We start from the raw sequence: 20,169 nt of genomic DNA, 5'->3' as shown, positions 1-20,169 counted from the left end.
TGCAGAAAACCAGTAAACAAAGTTTAAAAAAAAAAAGTAACACCCCCCACTGCGTCCGCCAAGGTTTCAGGAGCCAAGTAGTGGTTATGGATCAAATTGTCCCTGATGGAGCAAGCTCTATCTACTATCTCTGGGATCCTCTGTAAGAAAGTGCCAATCACAAGCTACCATGTTTCTGTTGCGCACTAAAGGTAGTAATTAATTTTGTAGTGATGTTCACATTCTTAGTTTTGGATTTGTAGATTAATTGATCATGTTGATTTAGTTTAGCCCTCCGATATGCCCGTTTAAGCACTTTTTTTTTTACTATAACCCCAGTACCGAAGTAGCTCAAATAGAGCTTTGGCATCTACTTGGAAATCATCCACACTAGCGCAATTCCAACACAGCCTGAGATATTGGCTGAATGGAATGCTGCGTGGGAGGATGGGCACTGGCATAATGTAGGATGGTATTACCAGCTGCTGCCTTGCGATATAAAGTACTATGTAAGGAGCCATCGGGGTTAAGGAACAGTCTTAAATCCAAAAAAGGAATACTACAAGTATCAGCCTGCATAGTAAATTTTAAGTTGAACTCATTATCAGAAATAAATGTCATGAATTCTGAAAGTTCACCGATAGTACCTGTCTAGACGACCAACGCGTCGTCTATATACCCCTGCCACAATAAGATGTGGCAAAGAAAGATTGACGCAATATAGTCTGCAAACTCTCCTATCCCCCCGGTACAGGTTGGCATATGATGGGGCACATGATGTCCCCATCGCAAACCCCTTGTACCTGGGAGGTATGTGGAACCATAGAAAAGAAAAAGATTGGGACGTCAAAACATGATCCAGTAGTTACATGATAAAATCACCCAACCGCCAACTATTTCTATCCTATTCCCTCAAGAATGTAGAAACTACCTCCACTCCTTTTTTGTGGGGAGTAAAAGGGTTTTAATGTCAATGGCTACTAGTATTGCTCCAGGTGGGGCAGTTATGCACTCAATAACTAGTAACTACAGCAAATCTTAAGTAGGACGGTAGTCCCATAGCATGGGGTCTCAGTTGGCTGCCTATATATTTGCTTGCTGTTTCTGTATGACAACCAATTCCTGAGACCATTGGTGGTTTGGTCAGATTTTTATGGACCTTCGGGAAGGCATAGAAGGTAGGCATGATAGGCCATTTGACATCAAGATATTCACAAAGGTCCTTATCAGACATTGATAAGCGTGCGTAATAATGGATTTATATTGGAATCAGTAATCAGTAAGTAGCTCCTCAGGAACTAAATTGGTACCATTCTATGAGTATTATTTTTTTGTATCGCCTCACACATCTCCGTATATTGATCCCTTTCCATCACAACCACATTCACCCCCCCTTATCGGTGGGATTAATAATGATTTGGACCAAGCATGTCAAAGCCTGTTGTGGTTGGCGGTTGGGTGATTTCATCATGCAACTACTGGATCATGTTTTGATGGCCAATGTTTTTCTTTATTAATGGTTCCACATACCTCCAGGTACTGGGGGTTGTGATGGGGACGTCTTGTGCCCCATTGTATGCCAATCTGTACCTGGGGGAAATGGTTGAAATCTCAGTTTGCCAGAGATAATGCATCAATTTTCGCCACATCTTATTGTGGCAGAGGTATATAGATGTGTTAGTCGTCTGGACAGGTACTATGAGTGAACTTTCAGAATTCATGACATTTATCTCCAATAAGGAGTTCAACCTAAAATTTACTATGCAGGCTGATACTTGAAGTATTCTTTTTGGATTTAAGTTCCTTAACCCCAATGGCTCCTTACATAGTACTTTATATCTTAAGGAAACAGCTAGTAATACCATCCTATATTATACCGGTGCCCAGCCTTGGTCTCTGGTACACAGCATTCTATTCAGCAAATACCTGAGGCTGCGTCAGAATTGCACTAGAGTTGAGGATTTCCACGTAGAAGCCAAAAGCTCTATTTAAACGAATTTGATCCTGGGGATATAGTAAAAAAAAAAAAAAAAAAAGCTTAAACAGGCATATTAGAGGGTAAAATTAAATAACTTGATCAATTACTCTACAAAACCAAAACTAGGAATAAGAACATCACTTCAAAACGAACTGCTACCTTTAGTGCGCAACAGGAACAGTTTTGTGGGTTGGTAGCTCGCAATTGGCACTTCCTTTCAGAGGACCCTGTGATCTCCAAATATGTACAGAACGGCCCGGAGATGGTATATAGGAGATCTCGCTCCATCAGGGACAATTTGTTTCATAGCCACTACTCAGCTCCCGAATCCTTGGCTGGCGCAGTGGGGGGTGTTGGTACTGGTACCGATGTAGTGGCTGTAACCAGTGTTCACAAGTGCAGGAAGGTAACATATGTCCACTGCCTCGTGGTGTCATCTTAAGTATCAACTGTATGCGGACTGCCAGATTGTGGGAGTGGTCTATATGGCAAAGAGAATTTTACATCAGGAAGACAAAAACGCACATTTACAAGGCGTATACAGGATCACTTCTACTACCTTGATGTAGGTCTCCTGTATACGCCTATATTATAACATGTAGGCCTTAATCATTGTTATGATCCTTCAGGAATTAAATTTGTTTTGGAAGTGATCCCCCAAAAATTGCGGAGGAGATTTTGATAAGAGCTTACAATAAAAAGGCTAAATGCATTTATAACCAAAGGGCGACTATGCCTCCAGGTTTAAATACAGCACTTTTAATCAATTTCTGTAATACTGCGAGTATTCCTATAGTGAGAGTACCATGACTTGCAGTTGCTATAAACGAAATCATATGATTGAGTATCTTTGGGTTAGTCTGACTGCTGGCTTGGTCTGTTGTATGGTGAGGCATTTGGGTTCCCCTGGTGGACAATGAGGGTGTTGTCCTCTGCACCTGTCTGCTGCAATTCTCCTTGGTGGACAGGAGGCGCTAAGCGTGGTCCTCACTGTCCTGCTGTTAAAATCTGCGGACGAGATCAGATGGGTGATGTGCATGTGCTTCTATAGGGCTAGCCCATGCTGGATAGGACGTTGGTGAGCCATGCCAGTCATTTCGAAGGGGTCATGTCTTAAGGAAGCGGTAACTGCGCTGTTTGGATGCACTTTCCAGTGGGAGGAGGATAAAAGACATGGATGCCAGAGTAGGTGGACACTGGTCTGCTGCATATCTATGCAGGCAACATCCTGATAATAAGGTAATCGTTGGAGACTAGAATTAGTGTGGTTGTAGGGGATGTGGATGATTTAGTCTTATATAGGTCTGTATTGGGATAGGTTTGGGGATTGTTACATGGCGAGAGGGTTGGATGTTATTGTTTATTATGTGCTTTGTGGTTAATGTTGCTCAGCGCGTATGGCACTGGTTAAGTGATATACATGGTGATCATTAGGTGGTTTTTAGCATGGGATCTAGTACAGATAGTATTGAAGGCTGTTATTTTTAGTTGACTGGTTGAATAGATGTGGAAGAGTTATGAGGGGCAAAATACATTGGCTAGTATGGTGATGTGAGGAATCTTGAGGAAGTTACACACACATATGTGCACTGCGCATATGTTAGTATGGGGACACACATCCGTGTAGCCGTTTGTATGTTTGGTAAATTTTGGTTGGCATGCGTCTTATGCCATGTAGTTGGACTGATGCGTTTCTATGGATAGCCTGGTTGTCGGTTGAATTGTAGGTACAATATACTATATAGCGGAAGGCTATGTTGATTGGAGGTGCTTTTGCACCACTAGAATAACGGACGTTACTTACCGGTAACAGTGTTTCTATGAACCTTCCAGGACGGCACCCGAGAGATGATGGCTCCTCCCCACAGGAAACACAATCACTTAACAATTTAAAAGTCCCCACCCTTCCCCTTGATCCTCAGTATGAATTAGAGTAGTCCTGAACTGGTTCACAAGGGACATTGTTCCGTATAGGTACTTACCACCTAGCGTTTAGCTCATCTTTTCCCTCCACATAGGGCGGGAAGTAGGCCTGCCGTCCTGGAAGGTTCATAGAAACACCGTTACCGGTAAGTAACGTCCGTTTTCTCTCATCACCTTCCAGGACGGCACCCGAGAGGATAGACGAGTAACCAACAGGCCTACTTTAGGGTGGGACCCTTGCCTGCAAGGTCTTTTGCTAGTTGTCAGAATCTGATTTTATTTCACCACTTCCACTTCCACTTCCTAGTGTGTGATGAGGGTATCCTAGCTGGATCATGAAAATGACCTGCAGGTCTGCTCCACCTATGCTCCTGTCTCCTCTTTGGATGCAGAGTCTAGGTGGCACGTGCTCTTAAAGAAAAAAATTCTGAGAGCTTGAGTATTCTTTAGGATAGAAAGGTTGGCTGCGCCAATATTCTAGCCATCGTGGTTGATAGTGTCTGCAAAGCTGCATAAGACCATCCAAAGTTTAGTCAGAGATTTGTTCTGTGAAACAAAGACCTACTTTGATCAACCCAGATAAAAACATGTGGTTTTAAGCCACTAGTCTGTACAGGAGAATGGTTTAGAAAGAAACAGGGTCTCCCGACGTACAATCCTTGTGGGTCCCCCTTTTTTGTTTGCCATAGTTCTGGTGAAACAAGGAAATAAACCCACTCAAGGATACTAGATTAAGGGAAGTCTATTCCCTTCACTCAAATGACTGGACAGGTATGTGACCAAGCAGGGCGTTTGGTGTGCTCCTGCACTCCCTTCAGTCCACCTGTCCACCTCCATTCATTGGAATGCATGTGACTTTATAGCGAGGACACTTATTGGTCAGTGTCCGGACCACAGGATGCCTTGGCGTGGCTCGTTCGTGCGTCCGCCAATACGGGTGGACAAACTCCTGTCTCCAACGTACACTGCTAGACCGGATAAAACAGCTGCTCTGCAAGCCGGTTGACAAGCAGGTCCCATCCTGGTCATTCCCCATTTCTGGGTTCCTTCCCATCTGAATACCGACATGTCAGATGTGAGATTGTTCTATATACCCTAGGCTCCTTATAACCCTGCGCGTCGATCATTAAACTACGCAGAAAAGAAGCCTGTTACAAAATTGCGAGTAACCACTGCATTCATTGGTATATAACAGAAAAGAACAAAGGTGTCGGGGAAAGAAAACTTTTCACCGCCCCCCGCGTATAATATGCAGATACATTTTACCCTATAATCTCAGGGTAAACCCATGAGTGCCACACGCCAACAGAATACAGTATTCTGTAAAAATCCAGTGTTTGAGGTCATGATCCACTCCACGCACCAAGGAGTGTTAAAGCGGGGGTTCGCTTTAAGTTAAGCAGATCCCTACCACAAGGGACCAATGCCATAGTAGGAGTAAAAGATGAATATTGGTTATTCATATCCAGTTCGTCCGAGGGGGTGACATGAAGGACATACACTGAGCTATAAAGCTCGGATCGGATCGGGAGAACCAGTCAGAAAAAATCCTGATGCTGAATTTTTTAGGCAAACAGCCCCTAACAGCGTAACCCCTTTCCTACTAAAAAATAACCTACTAGGTGATTTTATGACCTCCTTCCAGTGTCCTATAACCCTACTGGGTTCAGGTCTAGGGAATGTCTCTGGCATGCCTAGAAGTAAAGGCCCGCAATCAGAAATCCTGTTCCTTCCATGTGAATGGAAAATAAGGTCTGAAATAAAGTGACCAAAATGTCCCAGATATACAGGTCCTAGATCTTGTATTTCCGAAGGACAGCAAGCTCAGACTTAATATGGAAAAACAAATAGACACCCCCAGCCTCCACTGCTGTGTTTTCTGATATACAGAAACCTGTAGGATAGAGAAGACACAACCAACCTTAGGTGTGCATTTCTCATATGTAGTAAGATACCATATAACCTAAGCCCAGAGAAAGGACAGAAGCTCCAAGTGTGAGCTTCTGATGCTTAATAGGTTTATAGGTCCTACATTCAACAGAGAGGCCACTAGCCAATATAGTGTTTTTTCTGAGTAATAAAGAACGCAGAGGACACAGACACCTTCTACTGCTGTGTTTTATTTATGTGCAGCGACCCAAGGTAATAGATTCAGGACAGGAGGACAAGAACCACTATAGTGTTGTCTATTCCTGACTGACCGCAGTATGGTCTTCCAATCAACAGAAAATAATACTAGCACCTATAGTATATCTCTGATGATCATAGAAAAAGCAGTCGCATGGCCAATATGACCAAAAGGACATATGCGGCCTCAACCGTGTATTGCTGGTGTTATACTCCCTGCAGTCATAACTAGCAGAGAGTGGTATTAGCATACTTCAGATAAACAATAGGGTATAGGACAAGGGACCGAAATGTTACAGACAGTAACATTGTGTATTCCAACACCCACAGTCATATACCTGATAGAAACGTCACTAGCAAGAAAACTCAATGCTGTGCGTTTCTGGATAGTAACAGTATACCGTCATGAACCCACAATACCAGTTGTGCATTATTTTGATTAGAAAAAAAAAACTTGGAAAGTTTATATGACCAACAGCATGTTGTCGGCAACCCAATGTGTTACTTAATGCAACCTTGTCGGGTCATCTAATCAACAGAAATGTCACTAGCAAAAAAAGGACCCTTAAAGCAGTGCATATCTGAATTTATAAATATCCTTAACAATAATACAATGCTATGCGTTTCTGATCAGCAAAATTGTATAGTCATAAAACCAGCAGAAGTGTCGCTATCAGTAACTCAGCGTCATGCGTTTCTGATAAGTAATAGTGTACCAACATGTAACCTCCAGAAATTTTTACCAACAGTAACTCAGTGTGGTATGTTTCTGAATAACCATAGTGTGCGGTTTATATAATAGAGGTGTCACCGACAAATCAATGTCATGCTTCTCTGATAAGCAATAATATACATGCATGTATCCGACAGAAATTACACCGACAGTAACTCAATGTGGTATGTTTCTGAATAACAATAGTGTGCGAATATACCATAGAGGCGTCACCACCATTCAGTGTTATGCGTTTGATAAGGAACAGAGTACCGTTATCTAATCAATTTTAGGCATTTCTGGTGAGTCATAGGATATCCCTTGATCATCAGTCTACATATATACACACAAATATATATATATACACACACATACACACACACACACACACATATATCTCAGAAATGACCCAAGATAAACCCATGTTGTGCATTTCTGATGTGCGGACAGACCAACGCTCTATCCTAGCATAACCTGAGTTTCAGATATTGATCCTTCATCCCAGTGAAGGAACATGGTAGTTCCAAATACTGGAAATCCGAGGTGTGTGACTATACCACAATAGTAGTAGCTGCTATTCTGCTATTGCAAAGGTCTGAGTAGGTGTAGCTGTTCCACACACAGGTGGGAGCTAGTCCAAGCCTTTAAGGTCTTAACGAGCACAGATTCAGAAATCAATTAGGTTTCTCATGAAGAGGTGACCATAGTCTCAGGCTGGAGGCAATCAGACACCTGTATGGCTGATTTTCATAGCTTTAACACAGGGGTTTGTACTAGAGAAACTCCCAATTAAGGGTTGCAGGCTAGCATTTTTAAGCCTACAGCACCTGGTATTCCCAGGCGGTCTCCCATGCAGGTACTAACCAGGCCCGACACTGCTTAGCCTCCGAGATCAGACGAGATCGGGCGCTTTCAGGGTGATGTGGCCGTAGGCTTTATGCTTCTCACACCACCTAAATGGTTTGTTGCCTGAGCCACAAGAGGTTTAGATTAACTCTAACACACTGACAGATATACCAGCAGTGTAAGGAGGAAGTGATCGGTTGGAACTTGGGAGATATTGTAACCAATAAACAACCCCCACAAGGGTAATAAACCCACTAGTATGCCCCCTGTTGGGCCTATCCTAAGAGTTTAGGAGGTCAGTTTTTTTGGCTAAAAAACCTAACTGCACCCTTGTGATCTGCCTGTCAGATTCATGGCAGGCTGGCCCTAACTGGATTGAGCCTTGCTCAGCCCCCTTTTATGAGATTATTCTAGGGATTTTATAATCTCCTCAGAGGCCTGTATTTGCCTGCAGGAGTCCAACCAGACCCTCTAGGGTGAATGGCTCCTGTTTAGCTTGGCTTACCATATCCTCCCTGTCCTCCTTAAGCTTCCTCTACCTGGACTAGAGGGAATGACTGAGGGCGGGGGAAGGGCACTAGGTTCCGTTCGGACGAGGCCTTCTTGGGAGGATATGTCTTCTCTAGGGATAAGCTCCTCTATGTCAGACCTTAAGTTACGGACTGCCTGGCGGCTTCATGGAAAGTTTTTCCTTTCTCTGCCAAGTTATGAGGAGCTATGCCCTGTAGCGGTAGGAGACTGTTTATTTGGGGTCTCCTGGGATCCGCTGGGGGGTTTTTGCAAGACAAGAGATATACATATATGCATAATATTACTTTGTCCTCCCCCAGGACTGCAGGTTTGTACTGGGGAGGTGAAAGGGTGAGAAGTAAAAACCAGTCCTGTGCTGGCTGGCTGGCCCCAGAGACTCAGACCCTGAAGACCAGGACTCTCACTCCCTTTCCTCCTCCCTTTCCAAGGGGGAATGTACTCACTGCGCCCCGACCTGGATCTGCCTGCAGTCACATTTGCCTTCATCTCCTCCTGTCCATGAGGAGGTTTGGCTGGGTCCCCGGCTGTCGGTACCTCTTGTAAGGGCTATCCGCAAGCCGACCCTTCCACCGCCATGCTTCTCTCCGGCGTCCCTTCCGGGTTGCGCTGTGAGGCAAAAGCCCCACCTTCACTCAGAGAGGCTTGGAGCGCCATGTTTCCAAAAGTAGGAAGCAGTACCCGGGAAGAGAGAGCTCTTCAAATGGCGGCGTTTCTTCTGCACCCTAGCGATGGCAAGCCTCCCCGCAGCTCAGAGCGCTGGTGCACGCCTGGGGCGACCTGTGAGTTAGACCCGAAGGCCTACAGGTTAGTTCAGCCCTCCCCGGCCTCCCTAAGACCTGTCTCAACAGGGGTACCTTCGACCCTCCCCGGTCTCTAGGTATTCAAACAAAACAAACGTGACGATGTGTTCGGGAGAAACACAATCAATACTGAGGATCAAGGGGAAGGGTGGGGACTTTTAAATTGTTAAGTGATTGTGTTTCCTGTGGGGAGGAGCCATCATCTCTCGGGTGCCGTCCTGGAAGGTGATGAGAGAAATATAATTTCTTCTATATCCTAGTATACAACCTTGATATTGTAGGTGACTACCGGGAGATGGTTGCTACCTCTCCTTCCCTTGGTTACAGTCTGATGCCCACCAGACCAGATCAATAGCTCTGACAATACTGATCACTTTGATAAAGGATAAAAACCATGTGGGACTTTATATAAGCCTATAACAATTTAGAGTTCATAGCCTCCATCCCTAAATTGCAAGACTAACTAGGGGGGGAAACAGTAGGAATTTATATGAAGCATACAAGGTAAATGGGTACAAATATGGCTGGGAATCAAGGAATAATTTTTTATAAAAATATAAAATATTTATTCCATACAATACATACAAGTATAATAGCATAATAAAATAGTGCATAGTATTGCCAGACTCTTGTTCCATATCAACAACAAGAATGTAAAACAATGTCAGCATAGCACAGTAGGGTTGCAAATTGTTCCTAGATGGTAACACGAGTAGCATCCAATTGCTCCATGCGTTTTGTGGAATATCTCCACTCATCAGGAGCAGATGTGGGTATCTAAAGATGTAAATAAGATATTGTAAATTGTAGATAAACACTATGTCTCAGCATGGAAGAGTGGGATGCACAAAGACCAATGATCACGTGCCGGATGTCGGGTTGATTCTTCCAATAATGTTGCAAACCACAGTCAAACTTGTGTAAATTGGTGAGCACTTAGATTATATTATATTGTATACTATGAGATAATTGAAATAAATATCAAAAAAGTTGTATATATGATGTTTTTTGTAATTTGGTTGACAAATCTAGATGCATGTAGTCGCCCAGAAGCAACAGTCTAGGGCTCTGCAAAATGCGTCGGAATAATCCATGCATCTTTAGTAACCTTTTAAACCTCTTGCTACACATGTTTTGCTATATTGTAAATTATGTTATTTATGTAATATAGAATTTTTATCTTTACTGTTGTGTGCTCACCTCTGTGACAGTCGTCCCTTCCTCAATCGTCCCATCGCCATGTGGGAGAGTGGTGACCTCCCAACACCTCCCCTTTTTTTCTACAATCAATAAAAAATAATTTTTCATTGGCATTACACCCCAAATAAGCTACCTGCCTGTACTCTTCAGTTTTGACACCTGGATCCCTTTTACACCTAAAAAAAGATTTTTGGTGTCTTTTTTTTTTGTTTAGGTCTATCCTGTTCTGATTTTTTGACACCTAAAAAAATTCCTGGCACTCGCTTCACATCAGGATCAGGGACATAAAAAAAGGATGGAATACCTAACAGGCACCATAAAGGACAGTTGATAAATACAATGAGGTGTGAAAACAGGCATATCTTGGAGGGTCCTCTTTATTTCATCAACATAGAATCCTAGGCGGGTGGTACTCTGGAAGACACTGGTTCTTTATCCCTCCATTCTACCCTACTACTCACAATGTTTCTTATTAAAAGTTGTAAAGTGTAAATAAAGAAAACTGCAGGAGGAATAAAATAAACAAAGGGTTTCATTCAACATTAATCCCGTATATGGGCACCATTCTATATTTAACACTGTTCAATAAGGGGTACTTGTATTGTAACTCACCCACTCTTACGAATAAGTAGCATTTTTTTGTATTTTCTGTATATACCCTTTTGTTTTGATTAAATAGACGTTTTAAAAGGATCCATGCATCAGACCACGTGCCTTTTTTCTCCTCCTGTTTTGGCTAGTCAAGACTAAAATTGTATTTGGCCTCAAAGCCAAACAATACATCTGGCAAAAATCCAATACAGCTCACCATCTAAATAACATAATTCCTACAGTAAAGCATGGAGGTGGATTACCTTCCAACATGACAAGGACCTAAAGCACACTGTAAAAATGACCACACCGTGGTTAAAAGAAAAAGGCCCAGTCAGAGCTCAGACTTAAACCCCACTGAAAATCTGTGGAAGGACTGTTATGCCGTGTACACACGATCGGTTCATCCGATGAAAACGGACCGATGGATTTTTACATCAGATATCCAATGAAGCTGACTTTCATCAGTCTTGCCATCAGTTAAAAATCCGTTCGTGTCAGAACGCGGTGACGTAAAACACTACGACGTGCTGAGAAAAATGAAGTTCAATGCTTCCGAGCATGCGTCGACTTGATTCTGAGCATGCATGAATTTTTAACCAATGGACTTGCCCACAGACGATCGTTTCGTCCGATGATGAAAACGGTCCGATGGACCGTTTTCAGACGAACCGATCGTGTGTACATGGCATTAGCCTGTAGTCCACAAACGGTCACCATCATATTTAACTGAACTTGAGCAGTTCTGCAAAGAAGAGTGAGCAAATATTGCAAAGTCTAGATTTGCAAAGTCTATAGAAACATATGTCAGACTAAAGGCTGTAAAATTAACCACTAGGCGTCCACGCTATAGCCGAATGACAACTACAGCCCGGACCTGAATTGCCAGGAGGCCGTCAATAGACGTCCTCCCCTTTGCACGCTCCCCAAGCGCCCCCTGTAGGGCGCGCTCTGATCACAGAGTTACTGAGACTCGGGTGATCACAGATCCGAGTAAGGAGCCGATCACAGCCCCTTAGCTGATCACGCGATATAACCAAAGCTTGGTAATCTTTTCCTTTCCTCCTCACGCGACAGCATGGGGAGAAAAAAGGCAATCACCAGACTTTTGTGTAAGGGACATCGGTCCCCAGTGGAAGAGGCACATCCGCTTCATCAGTGCCCACCAGTACCGCCTGCCAGTGCCCACCAGTGCAAAACAGTACCACCTATTAATGCCCACCAGTAGTGCCAATCAGTGCACATCACTGCCACCTATCAGTGCCCATTCTCAGTGCCACCCATCAGTGCAGCCTTATCAGCATACATCAATGAAGGAGAAAAATTACCCGTTTGCAAAATTGTATAACAAAATATAAAAATGTTTTGCATTTTTTATTTGGTCTAATTTTTTTTCAACAAAAAAACAAAAATTGGCTCTGCCAGGGCACACATAGGCAGTAGCGCGGAATCGCACACCTGCGCAGTGCGGGTAAGCGGACCCTGTGACGTCTGTCGGGGCACGCTCCGCATCCCTGGGTTGGTGAGCTAATTTAACGGGTCCCAATGGACCCGTTGGAAGAGCAGTATGAATTGTTTCCCAAGGGGCTGTGTGACGGGTGGTGTATTTTCAGGCAAGTCAGAACGTGTGGGGAATGATGTGTTGGGGTTTCCGTCTGGCACCATCCCCCCCGTTTGATGCACGATTACACTTTCTCCCGCAGATTTCAGTGCCACATAGTGCTGCTTTGACTTGCTAGCCACCATCACTTACATGGGTATAGTGGCACCTCCAATTTTATATATATATATATATATATATATATATATATATATATATATATATATATATATATATATATATATATACACACACACACACACACACACACACACACACACACCTATATCCCTGAAGTTATTGTGGCTGGGTTCTACCTGAGATTCCTCTGATTCGCCCTGAAGTGTCTCCTGCCCCGGTATTTTGAAATATATTTTTTCCCTTTTCATTTGGTTAAGTGGTGAGTTAGTTATATACCCTCAATGTGTGGTGTGCTATGGTGGGTGATTGGTGCTTTTAGCCTTCCCTCACTCTCCTCCCGCCCCTTTTTCTCTACCCCCTTTACACTCTATATATTTTTCTTCCTCCTCCCCTTTCCCCCCTCTCCATTCCTCTCCATTCCTTTTCCTTCTCCCCCCCCCCCATTTTGTCCCTCACCCAATAGCCCCCTCCGCCCCCCCCTCCATTTTGACCTCTCCCCCCCCCCCTTTTCCAGTCCCTCTCTTCACCTTCGATCCACACTTTAGCATGTGGGTCGGTTGTCAGTCAGCCTTGACCAGTTGGGTGAGCAGATCTATTTACTATAATATTGGCCATATTATGTTCAATATGGCTGTATTATATTGTATTTACCATTTGTCTTACTGTATTATCGGTTTCATAGACAATTCCTCCTGAAGAAGCGGTTTCACTCTGCAAAACTGGTTAAAAGATGAAAGACCAGTCTATACTCCACTCCAACAGAAACCTTACAAGGAAACCAGTCAGCAGTTGTTTGTGGTTGATACTTTGGGGTGGGTATATGTGTACAGCCTCAGCAACTGCACCCATACCCCCACCCTCTCTGGCCTCCCCATCTTAATTTGGATGATGGTACTTTTTTATAGTTGATTATACAATACTATCTGAGGCTATACTCCTGTCAAGTATGACAGGAAGGTGAAGGACACTGCCTGCTTGCCCTGTCACTTGGAGAAATGATAATAACCGAGTTCATAACCCATCGATATTTGGGAGACACAGCTCTCAGACACACAAGGCTCATCAGAGCAGCGAGTTATGGTCACCTAAAGGGTCCTTTGACTGTGGGTTGGAGATGGATACAGATGAGGCCAACTAAGATGAGGACTTAGAGGTGAGGCAAAGTGGATCTGTTTGAGTACTAACAAATTGCAATATAGGATGCAGATACCGGCAAACACTGTATTCAACTCCAATGTTAGGTGAATGAAAACTGGCCTCAGCTCAGATCCCAGCCCATCGGTCACGCCCCACTGACACGTTTCACCCACATAATTAAAATATCCAAGATATCTGCATGTTATATTACATTTTGGAGTAAGATGTACTTTATTTCTGCCAGCACCTGAATACTGGGTGTAAACTTAGGAGACGACACTGAAGGCTTGGAGATGCACCAATCTGTTTTGGTGATCATCAAACTTCAATAGTTACATACAGTGGGGATCGAAAGTTTGGGCACCCCAGGTAAAAATTTGTATTAATGTGCATAACGAAGCCAAGGAAAGATGGAAAAATCTCCAAAAGGCATCAACTTACAGATTAGACATTCTTATAATATGTCAAAAAAAAAAAGTTTGATTTTATTTCCATCATTTACACTTTCAAAATTCCAGAAAAACAAAAAAATGGCATCTGCAAAAGTTTGGGAACCCTGCAGAATTTATAGCATGCACTGCCCCCTTTGCAAATCTGAGACCTGCCAGTGTCATGGATTGTTCTCAATCATCGTCTGGGAAGACCAGGTGATGTCAATCTCAAAGGTTTCTAAATGCCCAGACTCATCTGACCTTGCCCCAACAATCAGCACCATGGGTTCTTCTAAGCAGTTGTCTAGAAAACTGAAAATAGTTGACGCTCACAAAGCTGGAGAAGGCTATAAGAAGATAGCAAAGCGTTTTCAGATGTCAATATCCTCTGTTCGGAATGTAATTAAGAAATGGCAGTCATCCGGAACAGTGGAAGTTAAAGCAAGATCTGGAAGACCAAGAAAAATATCAGACAGAACAGCTTGCAGGATTGTGAGAAAAGCAATTCAAAACCCACGTTTGACTGCACGATCCCTCCAGAAAGATCTGGCAGACACTGGAGTTGTGGTACACTATTCCACTAAAGAGATACTTGTACAAATATGGTCTTCATGGAAGAGTCATCATAAGAAAACCTCTTCTACGTCCTCCCCACAAAAATCATCATTTGAACTTTACAAATGAACATACAGTGAGGAAAATAAGTATTTGAACACCCTGCTATTTTGCAAGTTCTCCCACTTAGAAATCATGGAGGGGTCTGAAATCGTCATCGTAGGTGCATGTCCACTGTGAGAGACATAATCAAAAAAAAAAAATTCCAGAAATCACAATTTATGATTTTTTAACTATTTATTTGTATGATACAGCTGCAAATAAGTATTTGAACACCTGTCTATCAGTTGGAATTCTGACCCTCAAAGACCTGTTAGTCTGCCTTTAAAATGTCCACCTCCACTCCATTTATTATCCTAAATTAGATGCACCTGTTTGAGGTCATTAGCTGCATAAAGACACCTGTCCACCCCATACAATCAGTAAGAATCCAACTACTAACATGGCCAAGACCAAAGAGCTGTCCAAAGACACTAGAGACAAAATTGTACACCTCCACAAGGCTGCAAAGGGCTATGGGGAAATTGCCAAGCAGCTTGGTGAAAAAAGGTCCACTGTTGGAGCAATCATTAGAAAATGGAAGAAGCTAAACATGACTGTCAATCTCCCTTGGACTGGGGCTCCATGCAAAATCTCACCTCGTGGGGTCTCAATGATCCTAAGAAAGGTGGGAAATCAGCCCAGGACTACACGGGAGGAGCTGGTCAATGACCTGAAAAGAACTGGGACCACCGTTTCCAAGGTTACTGTTGGTAATACACTAAGACGTCATGGTTTGAAATCATGCATGGCACGGAAGGTTCCCCTGCTTAAACCAGCACATGTCAAGGCCCGTCTTAAGTTTGCCAATGACCATTTGGATGATCCAGAGGAGTCATGGGAGAAAGTCATGTGGTCAGATGAGACCAAAATAGAACCTTTTGGTCATAATTCCACTAACCGTGTTTGGAGGAAGAAGAATGATGAGTACCATCCCAAGAACACCGTCCCTACTGTGAAGCATGGGGGTGGTAGCATCATGCTTTAGGGGTGTTTTTCTGCACATGGGACAGGGCGACTGCACTGTATCAAGGAGAGGATGACCGGGGCCATGTATTGCGAGATTTTGGGCAACAACCTCCTTCCCTCAGTTAGAGCTTTGAAGATGGGTCGAGGCTGGGTCTTCCAACATGACAATGACCCGAAGCACACAGCCAGGATAACCAAGGAGTGGCTCTGTAAGAAGCATATCAAGGTTCTGGCGTGGCCTAGCCAGTCTCCAGACCTAAACCCAATAGAGAATCTTTGGAGGGAGCTCAAACTCCGTGTTTCTCAGCGACAGCCCAGAAACCTGACTGATCTAGAGAAGATCTGTGTGGAGGAGTGGGCCAAAATCCCTCCTCCAGTGTGTGCAAACCTGGTGAAAAACTACAAGAAACGTTTGACCTCTGTAATTGAAAACAAAGGCTACTGTATCAAATATTAACATTGATTTTCTCAGGTGTTCAAATACTTATTTGCAGCTGTATCATACAAATAAATAGTTAAAAAAATCATACATTGTGATTTCTGGATTATTTTTTTTTGATTATGTCTCTCACAGTGGACATGCACCTACGATAACAATTTCAGACCCCTCCATGATTTCCAAGTGGGAGAACTTGCAAAATAGCAGGGTGTTCAAATACTTATTTTCATCACTGTATAGACAAGCCTGAGGCATTTTGGAAATAAGTTCTGTGGACCGATGAGATTAAAATAGAACTTTTTGGTTGGAATGAGCAAAGGTACGTTTGGAGAGGAAAGGGCACAGAATTTAATGAAAAGAACCTCTGTCCAACTGTTAAGCATGGGGGTGGATCAATCATGCTTTGGGGTTTTATTGCAGCCAGTGGCACAGGGAACATTTCACGAGTAGAAGGAAAAATGGATTCAATAAAATTTAAGCAAATTTTGGATGGTAACTTGATGCCACCTGTGAAAAAGCTGAAGTTAAAGAGAGGATGGCTTCTACAAATGGATAATGAACCTAAACACACCTAAAAATCCATGGGGGATTACATCAAGAGGCATAAACTGAAGGTTTTTCCATGGCCTTCACAATCTCCTGACCTCAACATAATTGTAAATCTATGAATAGACCTTAAAAGAGCAGTGCGTGACAGACAGCCCAGAAATCTCAGAACTGGAAGACTTTTGTAAGGAAGAATGGGCAAAGATACCTCAAACAAGAATTTAAAGACTCTTGGCTGGCTACAAAAAGCGTTTACAAGCTGTGATACTTGCCAAAGGGGGCAGTACAAGATATTAAAGGAGTTCTCTGACCTAAAACTTTTAACCCCCGCTGTGCCCGGGCTGTAAAAATATACAAAATAAACTTTCACTTACCTGCCTACGATCCCCCGTTGTTCCGATATCGCCGTCCCGTTCTCCGGTCCCGGGCCCCTTCCGCTTCCTGTGTGTCGGTGACTCATAGTGCGCTCAGCCCATCAGCGGCCGCAGCAATGTCCCGTCGCGGCCGCTGATAGGCTGAGCGCACTATGAGTCACCGACACACAGGAAGCGGAAGAGACCGGGACCGGAGAACGGGACGGCGATATCGGAACAACGGGGGATCGTAGGCAGGTAAGTGAAAGTTTATTTTGTATATTTTTACAGCCCGGGCACAGCGGGGGTTAAAAGTTTTAGGTCAGAGAACTCCTTTAACTCTGCAGGCTGCCCAAACTTTTGAAGATGCCATTTTTTTGTTTTCTGTCATTTTGAAAGTGCAAATGATGGAAATAAAATCTAACTTTGACATATTTTAAGAATGTCTAATCTGTAATTTGATGCCTTTTGGAGATTTTTCCATCTTTCCTTGGCTTCGTTATGCACATTAATACAAATTTTTACCTGGGGTGCCCAAACTTTCGATCCCCACTGTAGTTACATGTAAGGTCTGCTGTTAGGGTCTCTCTTGACACCTGACATTTTGGTTAGCAGATATATGATGTAAAGTGCATTCCCATACGCACATGCACAAGGGCAAGCACCCAAAATACCATGCTGAGAACAGACAAAATGGTAGCGCTAGTACAGAGCAGACCTTTGACTTCCTTATAGGTACCACGGGCCACAAATACTTGTTTCTCATCCTTTTCAACAGTATTAGATCTTCATGCTGTGAGCAGATCAGGCTCTAGTGAGATGTCCACATTGTGCTAAGGCGTGGAAAAAAGTTGAACAGAAGACGGCTGTGCAGAGCAGAATGAGATAGTGAACTACTGAAAACAGTAAACAATATAGGTACGGTTTTTAATAATTTCTATAGGCAAGACTGCAAAAGAAAAGAGCATGAAGCAATCTGTCAAGACTTAATTTTCTGACTGAAGTTTCACTTTAAATGCACTACTACAGTAAGAATATAGATGGTTTAATTCTCGGCTGGATCAACAGGAACCAGCTAAGATCAAACTGTGTGTGGGCAGGCTGAAAGTACCAAGTTGGTCAATTAGGGTACAAACATTCTGCCTGATTTACTTGCCATTATCGCTAGCGGCTGCTACAGCTTGTAGCAATAATCACTTTTGGCGTGGACAGCTTTCCCTGCCCCTCAACCCTGCCGGTAGAGTACAAGTGTCATGGCAGGGGGGACACACAGTACTTTGTGTTGATGGGGCAACCATGCAATTTTCTTTCCTGCAAGCCATGGTTCCAGGAAAGAAATTTGCAATGGTTTATTTTGAATGCCCCCCTTTTGTAATCAAATCCATTACAATAAATGTCTATAAATCAGTTCTCTGATAATTAAAAGCCCAAAACCATAAATGTGTATTTCTAAAATAAATACTTACATATGTTGCTTCAAACTTTGCCATCTTCTCTATCTCAAGTCGTTCACGTTCTTCATCATTAAATGGATCAGATTCTGATAATTTAACCTGAAAAACAAAAAATAATAAATCCAGGTTGCAAAATCATTGTTCCACCAGCATGCATTAAACAAACCAAATTAACATTTGTTCTGCAGGTTCTCAAAACTGGTTTGACTTTTAACCAGTTGGTAACCGCCCTATAGCCAAAATACGGCTACAGAGCGGTTCCTGTACTCTAGGAGGGCGTCAATGTACGTCCTCCCAGAGACTGCGTTGTGCGCGCCCGAGCGCGCCCGCCCGAGCCCGACCCTGGACTGTTATACGACCACGATTTTGCCTAATGCTAAAAATACCTCTGCTTTCTCTGGAACTGACCCTGGCTTGTTATACGACCACTCTTTTGCCTAACCCTAAACTGTACCTACATCTGCCTGCTCTGGAATTGACCCTGGACTGTTTGACCACGTTTTTTGCCTGCCCCTTGGATTGATCTTTTACCCTGCTATGCTAGTGGGAACACAGGGGTCTCACACATGTGAGGGGCTCCAGAATTGTTTTTCTGGATGAAAAAACTAATTTTTTAGTTTTCTCATTCCCAGATTAGGGTCTGGTTGCCCGGAGGCTTCAAAGAGATTTGGGTGGGAGAAGCCTCTACCCCTGTCCCCATTCTTTCCTGGCCTTACTACCAGGACCAATATTTTGGCACTGCTGGCTATGTACCGACTATGAACAATATTGCTGCCTGGACAATTCCATTCATTGTCGCTGACCACGTCCCTGCCTGCTGCCTGGATCAGGGCTCTCCTCCTGTGGACAATTGCACTACTAAAAACACAGGTAATCCTTTTTTTTTGTACCCATTACTCAGCAGAATGTATTTTAGGGTGTAACTCTTGGTATGTACATGCTGTGTTAGAAATATGAAGGGCCTTCAAAAATGTGATAGATTGTAAGGAAATTGGATGTGTAATTTGTGTCCCTACAACACCTGATGGTGCTTCTTGGATGTTGGGTCTCTATGTGGCCAGGCTGTGTAAAAGTCTCACACATGTGGTATCGCCATACTCAGGAGGAGCAGCAGAATATATTTTGGGGTGTAATTTTTGCTATGTACATGCTATGTGTTGGAAATATCCTATAAATGGACAACTTTGTGTAAAAAAAATGCGTTTTCATTTTTTTTCCACATTTTCCAAAAACATCTGCAAAAAAATGAACTGTTCAAAAGACTCATTATGCCTCATAGATTATATGTTGGGGTGTTAGCTTTCCAAAATGGGGTCACTTTGTGGGCGTTTCCATTGTCCTGGTGCTCCAGGGCCTTCAAAAGTGTAATAGGTGGTTGAGAGATTAGATGTGTAATTTATGCTCCTAGAATGCTTGAAGTTGCTACTTCGGTGTTGGGCCTCTGTATGTGGCCACGCTGTGTAAAAGTCTCACACATGTGGTATCGCTATACTCAGGAGGAGCAGCAGAATATATTTTGGGGTGTAATTTTTGCTATGTACATGCTATGTGTTGGAAATATCCTATAAATGGACAACTTTGTGTAAAAAAAATGCGTTTTCATTTTTTTTCCACATTTTCCAAAAACATCTGCAAAAAAATGAACTGTTCAAAAGACTCATTATGCCTCATATATTATACGTTGGGGTGTTAGCTTTCCAAAATGGGGTCACTTTGTGGGCGTTTCCATTGTCCTGGTGCTCCAGGGCCTTCAAAAGT

General features: G+C 43.1%; 1 protein-coding gene and 1 non-coding gene across 9 annotated transcripts in view; both read right to left on the bottom strand.

The window, feature by feature from the left end:
• The window catches only part of UBN2 (ubinuclein 2), a 1,075,602-nt gene that overhangs the window by 858,743 nt on the left and 196,690 nt on the right, over positions 1-20,169 (bottom strand). For 6 of the 8 annotated variants that reach the window (XM_040360987.1, XM_040360994.1, XM_040360990.1 and 3 more), the window contains exon 2: positions 18,424-18,510. In XM_040360987.1, the coding sequence (XP_040216921.1) occupies positions 18,424-18,510 (87 nt within the window). Of the gene's footprint in view, positions 1-10,096; positions 11,097-18,423; positions 18,513-20,169 lie in introns of those variants that run through there. The other 2 variants (XM_040360992.1, XM_040360991.1) reach the window with 2 other exon arrangements.
• LOC120946298 lies at positions 7,535-7,653 on the bottom strand. Its single transcript, XR_005750656.1, has one exon. It is a non-coding gene; the product is annotated as a 5S ribosomal RNA (ribosomal RNA).

Source organism: Rana temporaria, chromosome 7 (genome assembly GCF_905171775.1).
Source record: "Rana temporaria chromosome 7, aRanTem1.1, whole genome shotgun sequence".
NCBI lineage: Eukaryota > Metazoa > Chordata > Amphibia > Anura > Ranidae > Rana > Rana temporaria.
The sequence above is the reverse complement of the archived record's forward strand: the minus strand, read 5'-3'. Positions and strand labels throughout refer to the sequence as shown.